Source organism: Serinus canaria, chromosome 24 (genome assembly GCF_022539315.1).
Source record: "Serinus canaria isolate serCan28SL12 chromosome 24, serCan2020, whole genome shotgun sequence".
NCBI classification, from domain to species: domain Eukaryota; kingdom Metazoa; phylum Chordata; class Aves; order Passeriformes; family Fringillidae; genus Serinus; species Serinus canaria.
The window spans coordinates 5,853,003-5,880,257 of NC_066337.1; the positions used below are offsets into that span (position 1 = coordinate 5,853,003).

The window sequence follows — 27,255 nt, forward strand, 5'->3', positions numbered from 1 at the left end:
GGAATATGTCAGACTGACTGTAAAATTCCAGCAGGAATTGATTCTCCTCTCCCCCCTTTCTCCCTGCACTGCTGGACAAAGTGCAGGACTGGAAAATGAGGCACAAATTCTGCAACCCTGCCCCTGATGGGACCGTGGCCGAGCAGGTCACTGTGGGGAAGGAGCTGCAAGTTCAGCCAGCAGAGGGTTTTGCTGATTCAGGGATTTTCTGGTGGGAATGTTGCATTGGAGGGGAGGTCAGATGGCAGAGAGCTCATCTGAAATGTGGTGAAAAGAAACTTCTAATTGGGTGACTCCCATGGGGCATCAGCTGGGAATGTGAGGCAAACCCTCAGAGGGACAAGAATTGGGAAAGGAGTGGAGAAAGAAGGGAAATGTTTCTGCCCCCAGGGCTTTGAGGATTCCATTGCTTGCACCTCGAGGTACAGAGAATAACTCAGTGCCACTGCCTGGGGTTTGCAAGGCTGAAGGAAAAGGCTCTGTGTGGGCCAAACCTGATATTCACCTGATTTTGGACAGGTTTTCCTGATTCCCAGTGGTTAAAAATTAGCAGAACAAAAAGTGAATTGTGGAAGAGCCCGGACATGCAGGCAAACCAAGAAATTTAATTTGAGGTTAATTTGAGTGTAAAACCACAAGATTGAGTGGAAACTGAAATCAAGGAAGGAGCATCCTCTAATTCAATAAAAATGGCCCCTGATGAAAAATCATACCTGCAGCTCCAGCAGCAGAGAATTCCATCCAGTGCTGATAATTTAATAACCACAGAAAATCTGTGCCACAACTCTTACAAAGGACAAGAGTTAACCCTGGGGGGGAAATAAGCAGTGGGTGGGGGGTAAAGATTGAGAAACTGGAGCCTGACAGCTCCAAAAGGAACTGACAGATCCAAAGCCACACCGAGCCCAGGGCGACCATGGGGACAGCAGCAGGGCTGCCCTAAGGAATCATCCCAGGCAACCCCAAAAGGAGCACACACCCCCCAGGGATGTGGCCACGAGGCTGCAGCAGGTTTTAACTTCATTTTCTCTTATTTTAAAAGTTCTCTCTGCCCATTTTCCCAGGGTTTCCAATCCCCCATCCCTCCCAGGAAAGCTCTGTTCTCCCCAGAGCTGTCACTCGACGTTTCCTGAGTTTCAATATGGGCCTTTCAGGAGAGCTCTCTCTGCTCTAAAAGCTCCCTGAAGGTGGTGATTTCCTGCCAGGGAAATGCCAGAGTGGGGTTTTATGTAACAGCCCCTGCTGGGGTGACTTATCAGCAAATAAAGGCAACAGGGATTTGATAAGGATCCGTGTGGGGCTGCTCTGCAGAGCAGCAGCAAAACCTCTCACACCCAGGGAGCTAATGGAAGGTTTGCTCCCAAAATACCCCCAGATGGAAGGTTTGCTCCCAAAATACCCCCAGATGGAAGGTTTGCTCCCAAAATACCCCCAAATGGAAGGTTTGCTCCCAAAATACCCCCAAATGGACATGGACCAAGCTGAGAGGGCCCTGCTGAGCCCAGGCACATTCTGGGAGCTCAGAAGTCCCTGCTGGAGAGCGGAGTTGGGAGGGAACAGTGCTGACACCAAGAGGGGAATGAAACCAGGGCCGGGATCACCTGGGTCTGCCAGGGCCTGAATCACCTGGGTCTGCCAGGGCTGGGATCACCTGGGTCTGCCAGGGCCGGGATCACCTGGGTCTGCCAGGGCCCTGGGATCACCTGGGTCTGCCAGGGCTGGGATCACCTGGGTCTGCCAGGGCCCTGGGATCACCTGGGTCTGCCAGGGCCCTGGGATCACCTGGGTCCGCCTCCCCTGAGCTCGGAGCCTGCAGGCACAGGGGGCTGTTGCCATGGGAAACACTTCAGCAGAGCCAGGCACTGTTCTCCAGGACCACCAGCCCCCACCACAATGGTACAGAATGTATTTTGCTACCAAAATTAATCCCTTCAGCTTCTCTGTCTCTTTGAAAGCTCAGCTCGGGTGGTGTCACACACAGATTGCAGAGAGCAAAACCTCTCAGAAGGGGGGGAAAAGCATAAAAAGCATTATTTTCCTGTTCCAGGGCAGGCTGTTCTGTCAATTAACAATTTACATCTTGGTCACTTGGAGAAACTCCTGGTCTGGGGAATCAGGAGCTTCAACTTCACCAAAAATCTCCTTTTCATGGCAAAGGAGCCCGCAGGAGCTGAGTCCTGTCCTTCAGCAAACCAGAACAGCCCAAGAAGGCAGGTGAGGAGCTCTGAACACCTGTAAGGGCACAATCCTCCTCTCAGGAACCTCCTGGAGCTGGAAGATGAGCCCAGCATCCCCACCAGTTCCAGCTTCCCATCAAACTGGGCGAGCTGTTCCCACAGCAGGGCTCTTCAGGCTGAACCCAGAGCTCAGGAATTCCCTTGCCCCGGACTCCCAGCCCTGGGTGGGGTCAGAGAAGAACAAGCCCGCAGAAAAAGTGGCTTTAACTCCCCCTTCCCCGCGAGCCAAAGGGGGAGAACATCGTCATTAAGGCAGCAAATTAACAGCAAATTATCAGCCGAGCCTCGTTAGCCCTGCTGGCGTCACCGGAGGGGCTGGTGGAGGGATAATTAATTATTCCCACTAATCAGGGCCTGCCAGCAGGAGCTGGGGCAGGGGCAGGGCAGGGCTGCGGTTCCCCTTTCCCTGCAGCGTTTCCTTGGAGCCGTTGCCATGGCAACACATCTGTCTGGGCCATCCCAAGTTTCAGGTAATCCAGCTCAGGAAGGTTCTGAAGGGCTTTAACCCTTCCCCTTCCCCTCGGGTTTGGTCACAGAACTCTCACAGGTGCTGGTGGAAAAGGAACTGGGGCCTGATTTCCCCTGCCAAGGGATCCACCAGCTCTGGATGCAGCAAGGTCAAAAAACTACCACAAAAAACACCACAAAAACACCACAAAAACATCATAAAAACACCACAAAAACACCACAAAAACCACCACAAAAAACACCACAAAAACCACCACAAAAACACCACAAAAAACACCACAAAAACACCACAAAAAACACCACAAAAACATCATAAAAACACCACAAAAACACTACAAAAAACACCACAAAAACCACCACAAAAAACACCACAAAAACACCACAAAAAACACCACAGAAAACACCACAAAAAACCACCACAAAACCACCCAGAAAACCCCAAACCCCAGCAGCTCTGGCCCAGCAGGAATTGCCCAAAGCCTGAGTTCCAAAGCAGCCCCTGAGAGGGGCCTGTCCTGCTCTGAGCCCCTCAGGAAGGGCCCCGGAGCTCAGCCCTCACTGCCCCCCACCACAATTCCCATTGCCAGCCCCAAATCACCCCTGGCCAGCAGACACAGATCCCAGCTGGGCCAAGCTCCCTCAAAAAGAAGCAAAACCTTGACCTCCTTTGGGACCTCTGCCTTCAACCCTTCCCAGCTCAACCCTCCACCTCTGCCTCCAAAGAAACTCCTGCCCCCAACCACTCCAGCTCTCCTGAATGTTTATTGGAAATAATCCCATCTTTGGAGAGAGGCCAGAGCTTCAGGAAGATCAGCTGTTTCTCAGTTCTTGGACCTAATTTATCTTAAATATTGACAATAATGACAACAACTGGTGCATTTCATATTCCACAGGGCAAGATGCACTGGAAAAGCAAATACTCAATGCCATTCACTTCATTCCAGCAGGTGAAACACCAGGAATTTTGGGGGAAGGCTCAGGAAAGTCACTCTGCTCCCTGAGCTCCAAGAAGCCCCAGTAATTCCATCCTGACCTGCAGAATTGAATCAAGATAAACCCAGAGCAGCAGCAGCAGGAAAACAAGGGTGCAGAAGCAGCTCATGCCAGGGCCACCCCTGGCTCAGAACTGGGGGCTGGCTGAGAGGAGCAGGGTGGAAGCAGAACCCTCCATTTCTGGTTTGTTTGGAACACGTTGCCTGGAGCCCTGGCACGACACAGCCACATTTTTCCCTTTCCCTGGGGGATTTGTCCCAGAATACCAGCCTTTAAAAGGGCTGATTTATTTTTTTATCAACAGTTCTTAGAAGCCACAATGGCATTTCTAATTGGTTTGGTGGCTTTTTTTTTTTTTTTTTCTCCAAAAGAATTAATTGCAAACTGCCCAAAAATAACCTGGAGAGACTCAGAGGGGAAGGCAAGCTCAGCTCCTGAGTTGTTCACTGGAGGATGGAGGAAACCTTTCCACACCCAGAGACCTCCTGAAGAGGCTCAAAAAGAGAAATAAAAGAGGACAAAGGGGGAACAGCCACACATTTGAGCTGATAACCAAAAGGAGCTGAGATTGGGAGCAACCCTCCCCTCTGAAATCAGGGTTTAAAACCACCTCACAGGGAAGGATTTCTCCCCAGTACCCAACCTAAACTTCTCCTCTTTCCCTCAGAAAGGTCCTCACCATGTTCTAATTCAGTCCAATCTGGGCTTGAACCCGAGAGGTTGAGGGAGACCAAACCCATTCCTACTCCCACTGGAGAGGCAAAACAACAGCCTGGCTTTGGGGCTTGATTCCCCTCCCTCCCCTGTGAGGGTTCAAACAGTGACTGAAAAGGTTCCATGGCTTCCCCCCCAGTTCCATGGATTCTTGTCAAGGCCTCCCAGGGTTTGTTCTCCCCACTCCCCACCCTCACTTTTGACTGCACCAGGCAGGGTAGGAAATGATGGAACTGAGGCTTTGAATAAACCCCTCAAAACAGCTCAAAGTGCAAAGGGCAGAGCAGAAACCAACCAGACCAAAAGTGATGAACTGACCAAATAATTCCCAGCAGGAGAGATGAATCCAGCTGGTAAAACAAACACCTTTTTACCAAAGACTTCTCCTTCCTGAGGCAGAACCAAACGAAGATAAACTGGTGCAAATCCCCTCCAAAACCAGTGGGGAGCCCTCCTGCACACAAGACCTTTAAATCTTCCTCTTCCAGAGGTCACAAATCCAGGAGAGAGGGGCTTGGGGCCAGGCTCACCCAGGGAGGAGTCCCTCAGCACAAGGATAGGTTTGGTCTCCCTCAACCTCTCAGGTTCAAGCCCAGACTGGACTGAATTAGAACAACATGAGGACCTTTGTAACTGAAAGAAGAGAAGTTTAGGTTGGATATTTGGGAGAAATCCACAGCTGGAGCTGGGCCAAGGAGGTTTAAGCTGGCTATCAGGGCAATGTTCTTCCCATTAGGGATATTTTGTTTTGGCTCCAGCTCCGAGGGCACAGAGATGGGTTTCACTTGGCCAAGCTGCAGAAAGCAATTAAGGAGCAGGCTGCCTTCCCCTAGCAGAGGAGGAGAAAAGTTTCCTGCTGCAGCCAAACAACTCTAACAAACCCAACAGTTTGCCAGGGGAGATCTTTGCCAGGGAGGATCTTCAAGCCTCTTAGAGAAGCAGAAAGGGAACGCTGAGCTGAAGGGCAGGGCAGCAAATGTCAATTCCTCTCTGGAAAAAACATTCTTGGGGATCACAGGAATTGCAGTTCTCGGGAAATTAGGGGTTTCAGTAATTGAAAAGGAAGAGACCAAGGACCTGCAGTGACAAAGCTCCTGGCAATGCTGCACACACTGGGGCACACACCAAAAATCCCTTTGGACACAGCTCTGGCAGAGTTTGTTTATCAGGACTCCCTTCCCATCCTTGTTCCTTTCCCTCCTGGATTTCTGTGGGAGCAGGATTTCACCTTGGGGCTGAAAAAATGACCCCGTGGCTTCCCCTGCCCAAACTCCAGCATCCCTTGGGGCAGATGGGCTGGAACAGAGGCGTTGCCATGGCAACCCATCTGTCTGGGCCATCCCAAGTTTCAGGTAATCCAGCTCAGAAAGGTTCTGAAGGGCTTTAACCTCGGGTTTGGTCACAGAACTCTCACAGGTGCTGGTGGAAAAGGAAATGGGGCCTGATTTCCCCTGCCAGGGGATCCACCAGCTCTGGATGCAGCAAGGTCAAAAAACCACCACAAAAAACACCACAAAAACACCCAGAAAACCCCAAAACCCCAGCAGCTCTGGCCCAGCAGGAATTGCCCAAAGCCTGAGTTCCAAAGCGCCCCTGAGAGGGGCCTGTCCTGCTCTGAGCCCCTCAGGAAGGGCCCCGGAGCTCAGCCCTCACTGCCCCCAGTGCCAGAGGAGAGGATGCAAACAGGACCTGGCAGGCCCTGGAAGCTCCCCCAGCCCTGTCTTCAGGAACACCCACGTGCCACTGCTGCACAAACAAAAGCTGCCAGTGTGGGAGACTCTGGGGCAAGATTCCAGCGAGGCAGGAGGAACAAACACCAAACCCAAGAGAGCAGCAGCATTTCAACAGCTTGCCTGGGAGAGTAAATATTGACTGGCTGAGGGGGAAAAGCCAGCTCATCCTCCTTTCTGGTGGCACAGAGGAGGAGCCCTCCCCAGCCACAGGAACACAAAACACAAGGAAATCCCCCAGCAAATATTTCTGGAAGGTGGTGCTGGAGGATTGATCTGCACCATGGCAGAATGCCATGTGCCAATGGCCCTGAAGGGGCAGAGGAACCCCAGAGGGTGCTAAAAACATCCAGAGAATTCCCATGGCAGGGAAATGGGTTCTCCACACCCCTGGAGCCAGAGTGGAGCACAGAGTGCTCCAGCAGAGCAGGAAGCCAAGCCCAGCTCCTCCCGGGGAGATGCTGGACCCTCCCTGCCCTGATCCCCTGCAGGGGTGGCAGGAATCAGCTTTTGCCTGCACCAGTTTCCCTGGGCAGGATTTGCTGTCCAAGCAGCATCAGCCCTTCAGTCAGCTGAGCAGAACTGGCCAGAGCTATTTAGGGAGTGAAGAACAGAGCACAAAAACACATCAACAGCTCTCATCACCCCTCTGGGAGGTGCAGAGTCCACAGAAACACAGCTGTGAACTCACCAGCAAAAACAACAGATCATGGAATATCCTGAATGGAGGGGACCCACGGGGGTGTGGAGTGCAGCTCCTGGCCCTGCACAGACACCCCAAAATCCCACCCTGGGCATCCCTGAGAGCAGGGTCCAATGGGGAATGTCACCATTCCCTGTGACCAACACATCTAGGGCAAGAACACTGCCCTGACACCCAACTTAAACCTCCCTGGCCCAGCTCCAGCTGTGGATTTCTCCACGATATCCAACCTAAACTTCTCCTCTTTCCCTCAGAAAGGTCCTCACCATGTTCTAATTCAGTCCAATCTGGGCTTGAACCTGAGAGGTTGAGAGAGACCAAACCCATTCCTACTCCCACAGGAGAGGCAAAACAACAGCCTGGCTTTGGGGCTTGATTCCCCTCCCTCCCCTGTGAGGGTTCAAACAGTGACTGAAAAGGTTCCATGGCTTCCCCCCCAGATCCCAGGATTCTTGTCAAGGCTCCCCAGGATTTATTCTGGTCGCACAGAGCTGCAAAAAATGCCCAAATTCACCCCCCTTCCCAAGCACAGCCCCTTCCTGGAGGAGCAGGAGGGCCCTGCCTGGGGACAGCTGAGGGGAAAAGCAGATTTGGGGGGCTGGAACACAGCTCTGGATCATCTGACAGGCCCAGCTCAGAGCTGCTGCTCCTGCAAATCATTGATGCAGCACAGCACACCGGAGCCCAGGTGACATTTCAGAGGCAGCCCTGCCAACCCTGATGCTGTTGGTGAGCTCCCTGAAATCTTCCTTTCCCTTTTCTTTAAACATTTAAACACCTCCCTGCCTGAAAACACACTGCAGCCAGAATCCCAGCGAGTTTTTGCAATGGAAAAAAAGGAAAATAAAAATGTCCTGTGGTTTGTTCTGCCTCGTTCTCCTGATTTTCACGAAATGGACAATCAGACCCATTTCCCTCATAAATTACTGCTCCCTCTCACCTATCTGGGCCCAAAAACTGAGTGAGGATTGCACCAACTCCTTCTCAAGGACTCCCCTCTCCAGGCCTGTCCCTGCTAGGAAGGACAAGCACAGCCCTGGATTCCCAAGCAGCTCCCACCAGTTTTTCTTTGGGCTGCCAGGGATTTCCAATGTTTGTTAGCAAACTCTGCGAGCCAGAGCCCGGGGAGCCCAACTGAGAGGAAGCAATTAATGCTGACTTTTCCATAGAGGATGGATTATCTGTCAATAAGTGTCAGCTCTCTGGAGAAAATGAGATCCACAAATAATCCCAATTAGGCAGGGATCATCCACTGCAGCCCAGGGACATAAGGGGAGGGAGGTTCCCCTCTCCAGCCCTGGAAACCACCAGGAACCCCTGAAAAACGCCTTGAACACCTGCAGAACCACCTGGGAGAGCTGAGGCTGAACCCCCAGGGCTGTCCCAGCAGCAGCAGGGACAGGTCAGCAGCACCTTCCCTCCTGAAGGTGGTTCTGCAGCTGTCCAAGACATTTTTCAGGTGTTCCTGGTGGTGTCCGTGGCTGGAGAGGGGGAACCTCCCTCCCCTTCTGTCCCTGGTCCCCAAGGTCCCCACCAGGGACCGGCTGGAAAGGAGAGACAGAGGTCAGGAAGTGCAGCCAGCACCGAGCACAGCCTGCAGAGGAGAACTGAGGGATCACAGAACCAGCTGGATCTGGGATTTGCCACCCTGCTGACACTGGGGAGGATATCTCACTGCCCCCCACCAGCTGGAATTTGGGGGGCTGGAAGGAGGAGCTCAGGTGGGGAGAAGCCCCCACAGCAGTTCAGGCAGGTTCTGGCCAAGCAGAGATCCCTTTTCCTTGGAGAGCCAGAGAGAAAACCATGGGTATTTATAAGCAGAGCTGTCTCTAAGGCAGCAGTTTCCAGAGTCTAATAATAGGGTTTGGGTTGTGTGTGATTCAGGCAGAGCTGCACAGAGCTCCTGTCCCCAGAGCAGGTTCCCAGGAAGCTGTGAGGGAAGGAGCCAGACCTGGGACTGCTCTGACCCTCTGGATTCTCACACCTGAGCAGCCCTGGCACAAGGCTCAGGGAAGGGCTGCACCTGCTGCAGAGGGTGCCAGCGGTGTGGAAAAGCCACCTGTCCCCAAAATCAAGGTGAGACCCCAACCCTGCTGTGCCCTGAGCACCGGGCAGGTCCCAGCCCAGAGCTGGCAGGGTGAATCACCACCAAGGCCACAACCAGAGCCCTGGAGCTGCTGCCTGCTGACTCAAAGTGTTGGAGCTTCCCCAGCAGCTCCCAGGGGAGGATGAAAAACAGGAAAGGTCAAAACAGCCTCGACTTTGTGCAAGGGAGAGAACAGGGCTGGGCTGGGCAGCACCTGCACAGGCTGTTCTGAGGCTGGGTCATTTCAGGGAGCAGCTCCCCACCCTGCTCCTCACCCTGAGCCTTCCCAGGCTGCTCATTTCTACACACAATTCCTCTGTGCTCCCTCAGGCTGGACAGGGGTTACACTAAAGCCACAAGGAGGAGCCCAGAGCACTGGGTGGGACACAGGAGCTTCACCCTTGGAGGAGCCTAGAGCACTGAGTGGGACACAGGAGCTTCCCCCTTTCTGTGGAAGGTGTTTGCAGGCTGGGTGATCTCACCCCATCATTCACCCCCCCAGCAGGACTCTGGGCTGGCAGCACAGCGAGGGACAGCACTGCCCTGCTTCCTCCCAGGGACAAACACTCGCTGTGTTCCTCTGGAAAACGCTGATAACTCCTAATCATGGCCAGGTTATCAGCTCCAGAACAGGAATCCAAGTGGGAAGAAAGGTGGAGCAGCCACGGTGGTTTCCAGGGGGTGTTTGCTGCCCTGTGCCCACACCAATCATGGGCTGAGGCTGGGACAGTGACAGTGACAGCAGCAGCAGCCCAGAGCTGCTGCAATCACTGCTGGGTGGTGCTCGCTGTGATTTCAGGCCAGGGGTTAGCAAGGGAAGAGGAAGGAGCAGGGCAAGCTCTGGTTTGGGTTTAGCAGCACCCCAGAGCCCTGTGTGAGCTCTCCTGAGGGCAGAGCTGGGAGGGGGGAGAGGATGAACACAGACACAGAACCTGGGCTCAGCCCTGCCCTCCCCAGCCACCACTGCATGAAACCCCCAGAGCCCCACTGCAGCCACCTGGGAAGGTGAGAGCTGCATCTCCCCAAGGATGGCACCACTCACACCCCCCCAGATCTGAATTTAGAGCCTCAGCTCCCAGCTGCTGCCCCAGGAGTGGGGTACAGTGAAATCCTCCGTGGCAGGGCACTGGTTGTAGCATTAAAAAAACCTTAATGGGATTCAGAACCTCCTCCTGTTTCTGAGGCTGATGCTGATTCAGCCCAGTCCTGCTGCTGATCCAGCTCCTCCTGCTCTGTCCCAGCAGGATCAGGTTGGATCACAGCCCTCCCACCCTGCTGAGAGCTGCACCCACCACCTGAACCAAGACATGGATCCCCAAATCTGCTCCCCAGTCCCCCAGCTCAGGCCAGCCCAACCACAGCCACGGCAAGGAGGAGGTGCAGAACCTCCCCTGTGCTCCATCCCAATCCAAATCCCAATCCCAATCCCAATCCCAATCCCATCCCACAGAATTCCAGGGATGTGAGTGAAAACAGCTCCCTCCATCCAGCTGGTGATGCTGCACATTTAAAAATGGAAATGTAACAAGCACAGCACTGCTCTGAGGCACGTTGGACCCACGTAACACATCCTGGCTATTCTGGGAAACAGAACTGAAAAAAAAAATAAAAAAGGATTCATCCTTCTCCTCTCTGGATGATTCCAGAATTTCTAAGATGCTGAAGTCTAGAAGTCAAAGGATCTTGAAAAAAACATTATAAATAGCAAACAAACACTTGGCTTCACAGATAACACAAACACTGATCCCATTAAACACATAATTGTCCCAGTTTGGTTCTTTCTTCCCAAAAGTGGAGGTTTAGCCCTGGAAATGTCTCCTGGACAGAGCAGCTTTGGCTGTTCCTCTGTGGTGCTCCATGGTTCACTCCTGGAGATTCCGTGCATTCCAGTTCATTGTCAGCCAGGTGTTCTTCCTCCTTCACCCCTTGGAAAATTCCTAAGCTTTGTTACCTGAAAAAAACTTCCCTGGGTGAAAGACAGCAGGTGAGGAGAGCAGAGGGGTGGGTGGGGGAGAGACAGAGAGAATTTCAGCTGGATTTTCCCACATTTGCAGCCTGGAGCAGAACCTCAGGGTGCCACCCTGGTTTATTTTCCATTTTTCTCTCCTCTGGTGTAAGTGGGAACACAGGCAGCAGCAGGGATAACCCATCTTATCTTCCATTTTATTTTCCATTTTTCTCTTCTCTGGTGTAAGAGGGCCATTTTATTTTCCATTTTTCTCTTCTCTGCCATGAGAGGGGACACGGGGAGCAGCAGGGCCAGCCCATCCCCAGGTGGCTGCTGGATTTTCCAGTGGCTTCAGGCAGAGGAGCAGAGGCTGCCAGAGCTGCTCGGGGAATGCTCCCGGCCCCATCCTTCCCACAGGGAGCTGCAGAGGCTCAGGGGGCTGTCCAGGAGTGCCAGCAGACGCTCTGGGTGGCTTTTTGGGCTGGCCCAGGTGTGTCCTAGCCCCCCAGTTTCCTCCTGGGCTGCCTCCTGCGGGCCTTGAGGATGCTGTAGTTGGCGTAGCGCGTGTGCTGCTCCGACAGCAGCGGGATGTAGAACGCCCGCAGCAGCTGCGAGGACCTGGGGCAGCAGGGAGGGAAAGGAAAAGCAAATCATCCCCTCAGAGCCCAACCCGCTGCTCTGTGCGAATACTGAATTTCAGAGGGCTGGGCAGCCCTAAAACCCACCCTCACCCCATGCCCTGCCAATGGAGCTGGCATTTCTCAGCCTTTCAAAACCTGGAGCAGTGGAGCTCGGAGGGCTTAATGATGTCTGGGTGAAATTAGCACCTTTGATTGGGTTGCTAATTGCTGGAGCTGTGCTGGCTGAGAGCGTTGTGAATGAATGTAATCTCTCACTCATGGTAGAGTCCAGGTCTGGACAAATAAAACCTCCTTCAGAGCAGCTCTGAGCTTTGTGAGGCTTCAAAAATCCCAGCAACTCACTGAAGTCGGGGCTGAGGCAGAGTTTTGCTTCCCCAGCACCACAGCTTCTCTTTTTGTCTTTAAGATCACCTGGATGGGAAAATATCAACCCTTGCCAGCCCCAAGTGTCACCCCAGTCACAGGAAGCTGGGAAAAGCAGCAGCAACAGCTCTGAGATCTGGACTGCTGAGAGCTCAGGATGGCACACTCTTGCTGGTCACTTCAGCCCCCAGCTCTGCTGCTCTGGACACCCAATTCTAGCGATTTTTTTTTTCCAGCAGAAAGATGAATTGTGTTTTGTTTGCCTGCACTGGAGATCTTTCAAAAACGCAGCTGGAAAACAAAGGCAGGAACTGCCACTGGGAGCTGCATCTCCCCCGGGGCTGCCGAGGCTCGGGCACAGCCAGGCTGGGCTCAGCTGGGACCCTCCCAGCTCAGAGAGAGAGGGAACCTTCACCTCCTGTCACCTCCCTGTGTCAGCTCAGCCACCTCAGACAGCAGATGGCACAGGGAAGGGGCTGGGTGACAGATGACAGGGAATGTATTTAATGTTCTATTTGCATTTGCTGCTAAATTTGTCCCCCAGAGACGGAGTGTGTGGAGCCTGGATCAGCACTCAGCTCCCAGCAGCAGGGCCAGGGCTGCTCCAGGCTGGCTGGGCAGGGGCTGCTTTTCCAGGGGTTTTGGGCTCTGCAGGAGGCACTGCTGCAGGACAGAGCAGCTCCCAGAGCTGGAACCACAGAGAGCCTTGGAGCTAAGCCTGTTTCTGCCTCAATTTCAGGAGAAACAGCTCAAAAACTGCTCCAGCAGTGCCAGAGGAAGCTGTTGTGGGATGGAAGGAAATCCCGAGTGAAGATGTTCCAGATGTTCCCAAATTCCCAGACTAACATGGACTGGCAGCACTTGGACACCTGCAGTGGGGAGAGATCCCTCCTGAAAGTGCATTTTGTAACCTGAGTTTGGTGACAGCAGAGCTCAGAGAGAGCAAGAGAAGGGAGCAGAGCAGGGAATGGCAGGAGGAAGCTGAACTCTGCCACAGAGCCACCTGGGCAGGTCCCAGAGCCACCTGGGCAGGTCCCAGTGCCACCTGGGCAGGTCCCAGTGCCACCTGGGCAGGTCCCAGTGCCTCCCAGCCACAAGAAGCTCATGATCAAAGCTCTCTGAGAACCCTTTAATGTTTGCACTTCCTCTGGAGGTTAAGTTCTGTACCAAGGCACACATTTCAGAAGTAATTCAGCTGCTTTAAAAACAAAAATATGGAAAACAACTCGAGGAAAACACCATTAAAGGGAACAAGACAGCCTCCTATCAAAGCAGGGTAATGCTATGCTCCAGCAAGGTGACCCAATCATTAATTTTGCACTGAGAATTTTTTTTTTTTTGATGGAAAACCCAAGTGTTTGGAGCAAGCAGACAGCTCAGCCCTAAAGAGCTGGAAAATATGTGCTCCTCAGAGGGGAGCTGTGATATATTTCCCCTTTTCTGTGCCAGATTCAGAGCATTCAGCCAATATAGAATTAAATGGACCTTGGCAAAGCAGCTTCCTGAGGAGCATAATTAGCTGGTGGCTTGGAGTGCTCTCTAATTCAATTAGCAGCACCATTTATCAGAGCCAGCTGAGATTTACATTTGCACTTGCTGACGTCAATGGGAGACTCGCAGTGAGCCCCAAAGCCTCCAGTGCAGCAGGACTGAACTCAGCTGCTGGGGTCATTGATTTCACTGATTTCATCGATTTTCACACAAAAGCTGCACTTTGGGCTGAGCTGGGGAGGTGCCTGATGGTTTGCAACCACAGAGCTGCAAACCTGAAACCTCAACTCAGCTCCAAAGATCAAGCAAGCAAGATAAAGCAGCTGTCAGAACACACAAAGGTGCCTTTAAAGCAGAAATGCACATTTAAGGGCAAATACTCTGCACAAGGAGTGCCTTTGATGCCTCAATTGCCTCATTAATAAAATTCATTGGCCACCTCCTTCTCCCTTCCCCAAGTGCTGCCCCAATGTTCCAGCAGGTTCTCCTGGAAAATGCAGCTCAGGGAAGACCCTGCCAAGGAAAGCAGTTTGTGTCAGGGAGCTGGGAACAGCAGAGCCCTCCTGGGAGCTGCTCAAACATTCCCACCCTTGCCCTGCTCCGTGCAGGGCCCAAGCACCAGGAAGCAATCAGGTCTCTCATGGAAAACAGGAGGGCACTGAACTCTGGCTTGGTTTGTTACAGGGGTTCTTCCAGTCTCTGTCCTGGGGTGACACCTTCATGAGCTCTGAAGGGCTCAACCACATCCTCATACAGATGAGGAGGGTTCTTGTGCTTGCAGGAATGCAGGAACAGCATTCCCAGCTGGACAGCCCTGATCCCAGTCCCTGAGAGCCTGGAGGAGAGCAAATCCCAGCCTGCTCCTCACAGAGACTCCTGGCCAGACTCTGCAGCAGGTGCTCAGTGAGCAGCACAGCCCTGCAGAACAGACCCCAGCAGGGATCTCCCCATGGATTCTCTGGTGCCTGACCAAGGTGTGGCCCTGCTGACTGCCTCCTCTCTCACAACATCTGTCACAGCTCATCCCCTCTGATGATTTATACCTGTCTTCAATCTGGCTGGGACAGAACAGAGTGAAAAATCTCCTGAGAGGTGACATCCACCTCATTTCTTTGGAAAGCAACCCCAAAAAACATTGCTTCAGCAGGAGGCTTTATAGAGAAATTGTTTGTTTCTTTATAAAAATACTCCTCACCACCCTCCTCACAGAGTTTCACCCTCCAAAGCAACTTAGGTCATCAATTTTGCAAGCAGGAGTTTGACAAAGGCTCCATTTTGCTGGGAATTGCATTCTAAGCTGGCATTTGCCCATGGCTCTCTCCTCCCTGCCCACTTCTGCAAACAGAAATCCCAGACTGCCCCAATCCCTCCCTCTCCAAAGTGCAAATCCTACCTGGAAGCATCAAGGAATGGCTTGTAGGCAATGGTCACCCACTCCTCTCTGTTGGAGGAGTACCTTGGCTCCCTGGGGGTCTCTGCTGCTGTGTCCAAGTCCACCAGGTAGTGGCACTTGGAGATGTCAATCTGCAGGGACACACAGACAGGGCTGGCTTTATTTCCTGGGGGTTTGGTTCTGTGCTCATCCACAGCAGCCCAAAGGGGGCTGCACTCCCAGCAGCAGCAGGTGAAATGCTTTGTGCAGGACACAGGTAACAGAATTTGAAGGTTTTCAAGCAAAACCAGGAGGAATCCAGCAGGAGACCACTCTATGAAACCTCCTCCTTCCTGCTGGGAATCCTGTGTCTTCTCCTGCCTCACTCCCTCCAGCTCTTCCTTGAGGGATTTCAGCTCACTCTCCCACAAAATTTTACTGCCAACTTCCTTTGAGATCCCTTTTCTGAAGCACCTTTGGGGTTTAATGTAACAATTTAGGCTGGAAACAATTTAATTAGGTGGATAGCAGATGGCTCTGTGGCATCACAACTGAGTGGCAAATGAAATTACACCACAGGAAACGCAGCTCAGGATGCTGAATCCACGTCTTGCTCTGTGTGAGGGAACATTCCAGGCCCTGGGAGAGGCTCTGGCTCATTAGCAGAAGGACTCCCAAACCACTAACCCAGTTTTTCTGGAAGTGATGTAGAATCATTCAGAGAAAGACAAGTTGCTGCCTCAAGGACCTCACTTGTCTCATCCTAAATGCTGCCCGGAAAGGGCTGGGACTCCAAATTCCAGGTGCAAGCCACGTTTCTCCTGTATTTTCACACGTTCCAGTGAAGCCAAGGATGACATTCCTCCTGCTCTGAGGGCCAACAGCACCTCTGCATTGATCTGGGCATTTACACAAGGCTTGGGTGATGCACAGACCTTGAAATGAAAGAAAGGAACGAGTTCTACTGAACAAAGCTGCGAGGGATTTCTAAATTACATCCTCTCCTCTTCTGCTCCCCTTTCCTTTTCCTCCTCCCACTCTTTCTTTATTTGATACCACTGCTCTGCCAAGTGGAGGAGAGCTGGGTTGGATCCCATCCTGGCTGACAGGGGTGGGAACAGCCCAGAGCTGGAGCTAAGGGCACATCTGCTGCTGCCACGGGGTCTGGAGGGGGTCAGAAGTGAAGAGAAAGTGCTCAAAACCTCCTTTCTCTGAGGGCAGCTGCTGTTAGCAGCTTTCAGGCCTCATCTGCTGGTCCTGCTTGGATCTATCTTGGGAAGGAATAATATTCCTTATCTCTTTCTTAGCACTTTCAGAGGCAAATGCACCTCCCCAGCTGGGCAAGTGCAAGGTAAGTGCAGCTCGCTGTGATTAAGGAAAGAGAGATTGCAAAGCAAGATCAAATCACTCTTTCCCAGTGTCTCATAGCAACAGGAACACTGAGGTTCCCTCTTCCATTTCCAAGCAGAGCAGTAATAGATACTCACACCTGAAACAGTGGGATCACAGCCATTAAAGGTTTTATCCATGGCTCAGATAATCCTCTGAACCATTTGTTTTCTCCCCTTTAAATGACCAGCAGCCTCACGCTGTTTAGATTTATCCCCTCTCACACTCCTGTCCAGTTCTTACTAATTATTCTTCTACTTTTAAAAAAAATCTGAATATGCTCATGCTCATTAATCTGGGGAAAGATCTTGATCTCTTGGTGTAATTAGAGAGTTTTAAGCCCCTGTTTAATTTCTGATTTCTCAAGTCCTAGGCCCTTGAGCTTGCATGAGAAAGTACAAAGTTGTAGGGTGACATTAAGGAACAAGCATGAAACAAAAGTGTGTTTTGCTCTATTAGTCACTTGCTCTATTAGTCACAGGCTGGAGCAGCCAGCTGTCTGTGCTAAAAATAAGCCCCAGTTAAAGATTTCATAAATTAAATGCACTGCAGCAGACAGCTCCTCTCAGGTGGGAACACGCCTCCTTCCCATTTCCAGTAACTGCATAATGAGCCTCAAAATAAGAATTTTAACCCAGAAGACTGCCAAGATTGAACCTGTCAGTCATTTTAAACATGCTAGCTAGCAATGCTTTTAAGACATTCCTATCTGTGCACTGGTTTAGTTTAGTTCAACCAGGAAATAAATCAATAATACCAATACACATTATCTTAGCAGAGTCCCACTAATGCAATTCAGTTCCAAATTAAGTTCCTCCTCCTCAGTTGAAAATATGATGAATAGTTTTATATTTAAAAAGAAATAAAAGAGGAAAATTTCAATTCCTGCTCAGTGACAAATATCTTCTGTGGGGGACTTCAAATTACTCATTCCTGTGATCACATTAACACACTACACTAAACCCAAAACTGCAATAATTAGGAGTTCTTACTTCTGCTGCTTCTTTTATTATCATTATGTCTTCAAACTGGCAGATGAAAGGCAAACAGAAGCCACTCACAAGAATGGGGAGATTTCCAAGTGCTGCAGAGAGACCAGTTGTGCTCTGGAACTCCCCAGGAAGCAGAAATGGGGAGAGGCATTGCAATAATTTCAATTACCCAGCGAGGTAAGGGAAAGAAAGCAGGAACAAATCCTTACATATCGAGATGGCTCCTCCTTGTTCTGGTCGTTCATGTCTGCAGGAATGATCCTGGTGGCCAAGGGCCCCTTGGCAAAGGGTTTGGGCAGCTGGCCCCGGAATTCTGACAGGATGAACTGGAGCTGCCAGCTGCAGAGAGCAGGGAGAACAGTGTGTGAGAGCCCCAAAACCAGAACCATGGACCCCATTCCCAGGAACACCAGGGATTCCCAGGAACCTGTGGCCAGTGTGCTCATCAAAAACCTCCAGAATCCTTTATTTGGGTACTTTTGAGCACCAAAACCAGAACCAAGGACTCCATCCCCAGGAACACCAGGGATTCCCAGGAACCTGTGGCCACTGTGCTCATCAAAAACTTCCAGAATCCTTTATCTGGGCACTCTAGCAGTGTTTGTGACCCTGCTGGTGACAGCAGAGATCCAAGGGGGAGGGCTCCCCACACCCGTGACCGTGCCCCTCGTCACCCACCTGCCCTGCGTGCACCTTCCCCAGGGCAGCACTCACTTGTCAGGCAGCAGGAAGCTGCTGGGGAACCTGTGCCACTCCTTTCCCACACAGACATGGACTGGCCTCCCCTCTGGCACCGTGTGGATGCTGGGGTCAGTGGCAATCCTGTGGAATTCAGGGTACAGGTCCAGGGGCCCGTGGTAGCCTGTGGGAGGCAGAAAACCATCATTAAGGGTAAAGTAAGAGGGGTATTTAATCAAAGCCTACAAAAATTGTTCCCAGGATAAATTTTTCACTGGTAACTCAGTGAATAAATGAACTGGACTGTGTCAAGAAGTGGCTGCATTCAAAGCTTCCCCTCTTACCCTTGGTGCCCCTGGCAATTTTATTCACATTTCCCTGTCCTGGCTGTCAATGGCCACCAAAACCCAAAAAATTAATGATGAGGTGGGAAGGCTTTGATTCCATCTCCACTTACGACTCATGCACCTAATTCCAGTTTTACACAGGAAAATGCTTTTCCAGGTGGGATTATCTATTTGAAAGCTGAAGTATCTGCTTGAATACCAGTCGGGTTTTAGATCAGTGGAGTTTACTGGTGGAAGGTGAAGAGGATTTTTAAGTGATGTAATTCTGTATGTATGAATTCCCATCCATCCATACATATAGATGAATGTATAATTAATAATTAATTAATGGTGACCAGCAGAACTTATTCCTTCCCCTGCAGCAACAACACCCAAACTTCTCAAGGACAAACTTCTCAATAAACTACACTGCCTGCAGGACACAGGTAACAGAATTTGAAGGTTTTCAAGCAAAACCTTTGTGGGGGAATCCAGCAGGAGACCACACTATGAAACCTCCTCCTTCCTGCTGGGAATCCTGTGTCTTCTCCTGCCTCACTCCCTCCAGCTCTTCCTTGAGGGATTTCAGCTCACTCTCCCAACTCCCTTGGCCGTGCTTGAGATCCCTTTTCTGCAGCACAACTTCTGCAGCCCTGAGCCAAGAGCCAGGAGGGCAGAGGGCAAATGTGAAACACCAACCTTTGAACAAGGCAACAGAGCGTGACAGTGACAAAAGGCCAAAGAGGAGGACAGTCCCCAGGGCCAGCCAGTTGGAGGACACTGTGTAGTGCTCCAGGCGGTAGCGCTGGAAGATGAAGTGGTAACATTTCTCAGGGAAGAGATTAAAAAAAAGAGAGACAATACGAAGTTACTCCAACTCTGATCCATTCAGCAAAATTCTCATTTTTCATAAAGCTCTCACAACAGTGTATCCCCCACCAGATTTTTAAATTCAGAGCCACCAAAATGCACAGAAACTCCTGGGGTTTAGTCATATTTAAGTGATAATTTGGGTATTTCAGCTCTTTTCCCTAGGAAGGCCTCTGGACCTAAAGTGCTCTCTCAGGGGCTCCAGCTGGGCTGTTCCCAGGTGAACCAGGGTCCTTTTCAGAAGTTCCTGCACACTCACCTGATTTTCCATGCTGGGCTGAATTGCCTAACACGAGCTCCATGACCCAGATTTCCAGAGTGACCTCTGGCTGTTTACCCTGCCTGCACAAACCACAGCTTTGAAGTGAATAAAACACCACAGAGCACATTCTGCATCCAGCTTTGAACACAAGTCACTCTGAAACTGATGAAAGAAAAACTGATAAAAAGAAAAAAATTACAAAAGAAAGGTGCTTTAGGTTTGTTTTTTTTTTTTTCCAATTAAAAAGCCTTTCTGGGAATAGCCAGGAGGAAATACATCCAGTCCTTGCCTTGGTCCCTCCCTGCTGTTCTGCAGGAGTGCTTATTCACTCCCTACCCTCAGCTGGTTTCTGTTTCTCTTGTCCTGTTTGCATTTTTCTCAGAACATCCACTCAGTTTGGAGGGGGAGAGTGACAAGCTTGTCCTGCTGGTGGGCAATCAGTTCCAGATTCTCAGCTGGATGCTCCACACTGGGCAAAATGTCATCAAACAGTGGCAAAGTATGCAAGAAATGTACACCAAACTTTCCTCAAGCCATAGTTGCAATAAAAATAAATGAACATTGCTCTGTGATGTTCTGAGAGCACAGAGGAATTCTCAGTCAGAGCCAGAAAATTGGTGACATTCCCAGCTGGATCCTGTGTGAGGGCAAGGACTGGAACTCCTCTGGGAGTGGTGGAGATCCAGAGTGAGAACAGGGGAAGGATGAGGGGCTGAGGGTGGGCAGGAACTCCAGCAGTGCTGCCCAGCAGGACAGAGGAGGAGCAGCAGGGACTCCTGGCTGCATTCCTGAGCCTTTTTAACAGCAGGAGATGAATAATTCTGAGCTTTGGGAAGGTTTACCTCAGTCTGTATCAGTGCTTTGCTCTCTGAAGTGTTTCAAGTGATGTTTACTAAACATCCAGGTTTTGGCTCTTCCAAATGTTCAGTGCAATTCCCAACATTTAAATGAGATCCTTTTGCCTTTTTTCAGCCCAGTGAGGGAGGGATTCCTTCTGAGACACATCAAAATGCATTGCTGCCCTCAGAGCTGAGCAGCCAAGGAGGCACAGCTCCATCAGCAGGTTACTGAACCCTCAGGAACCTCTTGGATTTTGGTGGTGTTGGCACTAGAGCACCACAACTCCAGGAACTCCCACTTGGGACTGGAGATCAACTCAAAGTCATCATGAAATAACAGCTGGGAAATATTCTCAGCTCTTCATTAAAAACCACTAGAATTTACCTGAAGAGCAGAGAGAGCCACAGCACCAGAGAGACAGATGAGGGGGTAGATGGGGAAGAGAAACCTCTCTTCTTTGTGGGGCTGGCTGAAGAAAATCAGGATCCAGATGTACATGGGAGCCAGGGTCAGCCAGTAGGGACGGCCCAGATTCTGAACTGGAAGAAACAAAACCTCAGCAAAGGAGAATTCCTTCTCTCACACCCAGAGCCCACTCTGGAGACCCAAACACGCCCTGTCCTGAGCAACCCTGGTGCTAAAACCCAGGTAACACACCCAGCCAGCCAGCAGGGCATTTTCCTCAGAGGATTTTTGCAGATTCCTACAATCCTGACAATCCCAAAGGCCTTAGGAAGAGCAAAAGCAGAAAAGAAGTGTTAGTGGATCCAACAAGACACAAAAGCCATCAGGAACTGCCAGGTCTGAGGAGGCAGACAGGAGTGCTGGGTTTCCTGCTGGGCACTGCACACACAAAGATCAGAAAGGGCCTCCTCAGGAGCTCCCCTTCCCCTCCCAGATGGTTGTTTGGAGCCTGAAGTTTGCCCAGCCTTCATTGCCTCATTACAAAAATAACACCAGGAGAGGTCTCCCAGGCGCCTTCTGCTCAACAGAGGAAATAACTGATTCAAAAATAACAACAATTACCCTGAATTTCAGTCGCACTGAGGAGGGCTCCTCACTGCCTGACAATTTTCAGTCCTTTCCTACCCCTTGCTACTCCCAACAGCAGAGTTAAGCAATTAAGCCAACGGCATTTCACAGACAATAAGAACAAAGCACTTGGCAGAGTCCTCCTGCTGTTGAGTACAAGAACACCAAGGGAACAGCAGGAAATCTTGCATTTACAGGAGCTCCTACTGAGCTTTTACTGCTTTCTGAGAGTTTGTCACTCACAGCCAAGGAACAGACATAAGCAAACACCCCTTAACATACATTTTCATCGAGGATTGTGTTACTGTTTGGTGTAGGCAGTAAAAAAAACAGAGAGAGCAAAGCACTGACTGGACTGATGAATCTGGAGGCTGCTGCTGAGCCTTGGTGAATTTTCCTTAGGAAAACAGCAGAAAGGAATTTACACTTCCCCTCTGCAGTCACTTACAAGCGTCATGTGCTCAAACTGATGTAATTTTATTCAAGAAAAAGCCCACTGTGAAGTAGGGAATGTTCTGGTTCCTCTTTTTTTTGTTTTTTTTTTTTTAACTCTCAGAGTATCCACACCCATGGGGACACTTCCCAGAGCAGGGCTCAGTCCTGGCAGCTGAAAAACCCACAGTGCCCAGAACAGTCCAGCTGCAATCCCAAAAGGTTTCGACCTATTTCCAGTTGCAGACAAGATGGGAACAACACCAGGTTCAGCTTCTTCCCCCTTCAGGATTACTGACTGGGCCTTCCCTGATGCATTAAATGTCACAATGAAGCTTAGGAACCACACACCTTGTTAGCCTTGCTTTTTCAAACACATTTTTCCTCTTGAGGTGGAGGCAAGGAACAATCCTGAACCCTAACGAGCTCCAGGAAGGTTCCTGGTGCTCCAAAGGCTCTCACTGCTCCCAGTTTCACTTCCAGTGAGGAAAAGCTGCTCTTTGGCAGGCAAACCCTGCACTCACCACGGAATTTCTGCAGCAGGCACTCCATCAGACAGGTTAGAGGCAGCACGAGCAGGGCCAGCACAAAAACCACATTGAAATTCAGAAAGCCATTGATGAAATAGAAGTACCAGGGTTCTGTACCTAAAGGGTGAGAAAAAAGGAAAGAAGAGGTTTGAAACACAGGCATGAGTGGATGGAGCAGCAGCTTTGGCCCTTCTTTGCCTGACACAGCCCACCAGAGTACCTCACACCTGCCCAAGACACTTCACTGTCTTCCTGCTCAGAAATGATTTTTCTCCGTATTTTTTTCACTGGGGTGAAAAATAGTCAGTATTACACCTGGTCCTCATGAGTCCCAGAGCACTCCAACAGGCAGCAGAGCTCTGTGACAGAGCCCAGCCCTGCATTCAGAGGGACAGCAAGGGAGCAGAGGGGGAAACTCGGAAAACTGGGAAATTTGACCCCAAATTCATTCTTTCTTTCTAACTGCAGAGGAGTCACACAAAACCTCACAGTGCCATGTAAATCTGGAGTTAGGATGTTCATTCTGGGTTGGCAGGAGCAGAAAAGGTACCAAAAAGGATTAGGAAGGAAAGGAGTTTGTATTCTCACTTCACCCCAACACAGACTCTGCCACTAAGTGCTGGGTTTGGTCCCTCCTTTCACTCAGCACTGTTTAAATGTCCCAAATTCAGCCTGTTCTGACACCATCAGGAGCCAGGCAGCTCTGCCTCCACACTTAGGAGCTGGCTGCAAGCTCTGGAGGATGTAAACTGAAAGAAACTCCAGTCCAACTGTCATTTATTTAGACTCTTAATTCAGGATGCTTAAAGCCCTTAACAATGAGGAATGCCAGTTCCTCTCCACACATTTCCCACTCTCTCAGTGTGATTAGCTCAATCAGCCAGTAAATGACACGCGGGGGCTTTAATCACTGCACTGTTGTGACATGTGTCACATGCCACAGCAATTTCCTGCAATCAGAGCCACTTACATCGGGTCCGTGTTGAAATTAATCAGACAACTGAATAGCAGCAAGGAAAACCCGAGAGCTCTGCAGCTCCTGCAGCTAAAAAAAGGGGAGAAGCTGCACTGGGGATGTCACAAACCTGGCACTGGAGTCACTGCCTGGCCCAGCAGCTTGGGTTTATAGAGGAAACCCTGAGTTATTAGCTCTGAAAGCAAACAGCAATTATATAAATAAGTTCTAAACCTTTGAAGGATAAGTCCAGGGACCATCCTGTCGCCTTTCTGGCTGCGATGGAAAGCAAAGGGAATTCACCCTGAATTCACCTCTCTCTGCCCTGGATTCAGATTTGGCAGCCTGGGGGTCAGGAGTGAAGGACACTCCGTGAAACACAACTCCTCCACAATGCAAACACAGCCCAGATAACTCTGCTAATAAACAGAGCAGCTGCTCTGAAGCACAGCTTTCACCAAAAAAATTAAAAAAGCTCCTCGCTCACATTTTTTTGCAGTGTGACTGAATTGCCCAGAAAAAAACAAGCACTGGAGCCTCCCCTCCTTCTCCAATGGGGGATTTTCTTCTCTGTGAGAGGCTAAAAAAAAAAAAAAAAGGGGGAAAAAAGAGAAGAGAACAGTGCACAGCAGGCAAAGAGCAGCAGGCTGGCTCAGCGGTGACGCAGCCATTCAGAGGCACTCAGGCTCAAAGCCTCCCAGGGCAAAAGGGATTTTATTCCTCTTATCCACATGGCTCAAGGTGAACTGAGACAGAACTGCAGCCTCAAAAAGGAATGACCCCACTGCAGGAGAGCAGTCCTGGCCCAGAACATCATCCTTGAAGCAGGGAGGGGCACTGAGAACTCTCCGTGCTCAGGGTAATGGGAATATGAGAATGTTCCTGCAAGGATCCACATCCCAGAGCTGGGCAGGTGTGGGATCCAGGACACAGACTGCTGAAAGCAGTGGGGAAGGAACACCCAGGCAGCTCCTGGCACACTGGTTCCATGGGGAAAAGCAGTTGGAAGCTCTGTCAGAACCCAGTGAGAAAATGCTTTGAACTTTGAGGTCTGGGAATGGTCCCAGGAGCAATTCCAGAACTCAAACTCAGGAGTGAATCAAATTTAGCCACACTGCACCTTGACCACAGGAATGGTGAGGGCAGCTCAGGCCAGAGCAGGGGAGCTGTGAAAGAGCTTTAGGACAAGGAGCCCCACCCTGGGCTGAAGCCTGAGTGCAGGAACTGCAGCTGGCAAGCAGTAACTAAGCTGCAATAATTTGGTCATGAGTCACAGCCCTCGTTCTGATTCAGTGCTGCTACAATGAACAGTCTGCTCGCTGCAGCTCGTTTATTCTCACTCTGCTCAGGAAGCAGGGCTCTGCAGAGAAAGGTGCCACAGGAGCAGCTCCAGCACCTTCCACCCAAGCTGAATAAAGCTTCCCAAAGTGGGACAAAGCTCTGGTCACAAATTAAGTACACAAAAACACCCCAAAGCCTCAGAAACAGAGATATACTCTTGGCAGCTATTTCCCTTGGCTGTAGAAACCTAACCACTCCAGGGAAATATTAATTGCACAGACAATATTTATGTAGAGGGAGCATATTGCTAAAGACAGAGGGAAAAAAAATTAATTGAATCTTGCCTCAAAAATACTGCAGTGCTTACACTGGAGATGATCTGGGCTGGTGACTCTGCCCCCATCATGTGAACGTTGGGAAATCCCAGCTTCCAGAGCCAAGAGGGATTGGCCAGCCTTTCATCTCCCCTGGCAGTGTTATTTTTCCCCAGTGTTTTGAAGCTCTCTAAACACACAGCGTTGTCCTGACCACACTGCATTAAAGAGCAATTCCAGGCAGGCTCCTTTACTAGCCCGAGGATGTTGTATGAATGTCACTGTGAATAAAACTCTTCAGGACAGATTGGTCCCTGGAGGCCTCTGGAAACAACTCATGCACCAGTGTGGAAAAGGTCAGGCACAAGGCCCTGCCAAAACCTATCAGAGACAGAGCCTGGAGTTTACTTACACAAAACTCCCAGCCCCACACTTCAGAGCCTTCCTGCAGAGGCCAAGAGCCGTGGCAGAGCAGCTGCTGTCCTGCTGTGCCAGGCACAAGTGACAAATCAGCACTCAGCACCACCCAGAGCAGCCCCTCAACCCAAGCAGAGAAAGCCTTGCTGCTGCTCCCCACTGCTGAGCCCTCCTGGAACAGCTCCTCTGGTCTCACACAGACACAGAGATGCTGCAGGCATGCCTTGGTCTCTGCCAGCCCTTCTGAAGCCCTGCTAGAAATCAACTTCCAGCTCTAGAAGTGCAGGACAGAAAGAAGAGTGGATTCCACACCATTCCTCACTTTCCTGAAGTTCTGCAGCCTGACTGTGAGGAGCAGCAGCCAGGAACAAGATTCAAGCTGACAAACACACACAGGCCACTGGTGCCAGCCAGTGAGACACCTCCTGGCAGCTTCTCAGGAGGGGAAAGTGAACAAAAGCAGCCCTGGAGGAAAGCAGCAGAGCATTGCCAGCTCGACAGAGACATCCCGTGTCCAGAAGCAGCAGCTGCAGCCCCTGGAGCTGGCAGGAACAGAAGGTGGCAGCTGCTTTTGCTGTAGGGCACGGCACAAAAAGCACTGCCAGCCACAGGGCAGCCAGAAAACCTGGGGCTGCCTCCCTGGCTTGTCATCCCAAACTCACCATAGAGATCAGGCCCATGGGGGGTGAAGACGTTGTACAAAACGATGTTGAGAGGTGCCACCACCAGCTTGCCATAGTAATAGCTGTCCACCACCACCAAGGGCACCTGGGGGAAAGCAGATTTTGGTTAAAGTGCCAGCAGCTCCAGTAGGTTTTCCTAAAGGAACTCATCCCTTCTGCTGCCATCCATTCCCTCTTTGTGTTGTGGCAGACACTCACCAAAAACAGGATCAAGGACACCACACACCAGTTCAGGAAACTTTTCCACCTCTTCTTCAGGATCAACAAGTCAAAGGCAATAGGAAGCCTGCAGGAGAGACCAGCTGTCAGCTGGAGGCTTTGGGAACCCCACTGCAGCTCCTGCTGCTCCTTCAAAGCAAGAGACAGAGCCACCACTTCACTGCCTCTGCTCCTCCTCCAGATTCATCATCCAGCTCAGGTTTTACCCAAATTAATGCCAGGAAATCTGCCCAACCTGAGTTGTGAAGGCTGTAGCACTGATCCTGGGCTAAGCTGGCAGCTCAGTGCCTGCTGGTTCTCCCCAGGCAGGTGAAAAGCACCTGAGAAAGGGCAGGAAGTGCTCCTTACCCCAGAGCTGCGCTGAAGGGCCAGCCCAGCAGGGCTCCAGCAGCCACCCCCAGCACTGCCACCGAGGTCCTGTCCATGTACCAGCCTGTCATGGCCACCACCGTGGTGTACATGCAGAAACTGCTGGGCAGGAAAGCTGCAACACAAGGGGATTAAAGGTCAGCACAGCTCCCCCACACTTCACCCAACACCTGCAGCAAGTCTTACAGTGGCTGGGAAAACAGGTACAGCCAGGCAGAGGGGACAGCACACAAAGTGCCAAAGGGTCAGCCTCCTTCCCTAGAACAAAGGGAGGCAGGCCAAGAGCCTGTTCACAAGGCACTGCAATATTAAAAACCAGGAGGCAGCAGCAGAAACAGGCCTGGAAATTGTAACACAGAGAGCAAAATTTGGATCAATGCTTATTCTGTCATGAGAATACAACAAAGAGCACCCTGGAGATGTGATTTTCTTCCCTCTGAACCTCTGTCAGTGCCAGTGCCAAGCCAACTCACCTGCAGAAGCACAGAACATCCCCGTGCTGAGCACCAGGAAGGCCAACATCAGCCTGCTGACATGCAGCCCAAACTTCTTACACACAGCCCTGGGGAAGCAGCAGAGAAACAATTACCACAAAATAGCCCCAGGGCAAGAATCAGCAGCACCAAGGCACGCAGAACCACAAACAACCCATGGAGAGCTCTGAGCTGGGGGATTCCCAACACTCAGCTGCTGCCTCTGCCCTGGGATTTCAGACCCTGAGTTACCCCAAAACTCTTTGTGGGCCTGGATTCTCCCAGCTGTGCTTGTGCAAATCTCAGGAGCTCGTGGCTGCACTGCTGCACACACCCACCCATCCCCTCAGCCCTCACCAAACCCCCACCATGCAAAAAAGCCACAGTTCATCTCTTTAAATCAGAATGTGGATGAGAAAATACGTGTCAGTGCTCTGGTTGAAGAGA

The 27,255-nt window shown here is 51.0% G+C and overlaps 1 protein-coding gene and 1 long non-coding RNA gene across 2 annotated transcripts in view; one reads left to right on the top strand and one right to left on the bottom strand.

The window, feature by feature from the left end:
- On the top strand, positions 1-11,190 carry LOC127060430 (uncharacterized). The gene is made up of 2 exons (XR_007779493.1): positions 1-4,417; positions 7,152-11,190. It is a non-coding gene; the product is annotated as an uncharacterized LOC127060430 (long non-coding RNA).
- Positions 11,074-27,255, bottom strand: part of ALG9 (ALG9 alpha-1,2-mannosyltransferase) — an 18,199-nt gene continuing 2,017 nt past the window's right edge. The window contains 11 exon segments of the mRNA XM_030231919.2: positions 11,074-11,497; positions 14,768-14,898; positions 17,337-17,466; positions 17,842-17,989; positions 18,831-18,960; positions 20,488-20,642; positions 22,092-22,214; positions 25,727-25,832; positions 25,946-26,033; positions 26,315-26,450; positions 26,809-26,897. Coding sequence (XP_030087779.2) covers positions 11,377-11,497; positions 14,768-14,898; positions 17,337-17,466; positions 17,842-17,989; positions 18,831-18,960; positions 20,488-20,642; positions 22,092-22,214; positions 25,727-25,832; positions 25,946-26,033; positions 26,315-26,450; positions 26,809-26,897 — 1,357 coding nt within the window. The 3' untranslated portion in view covers positions 11,074-11,376.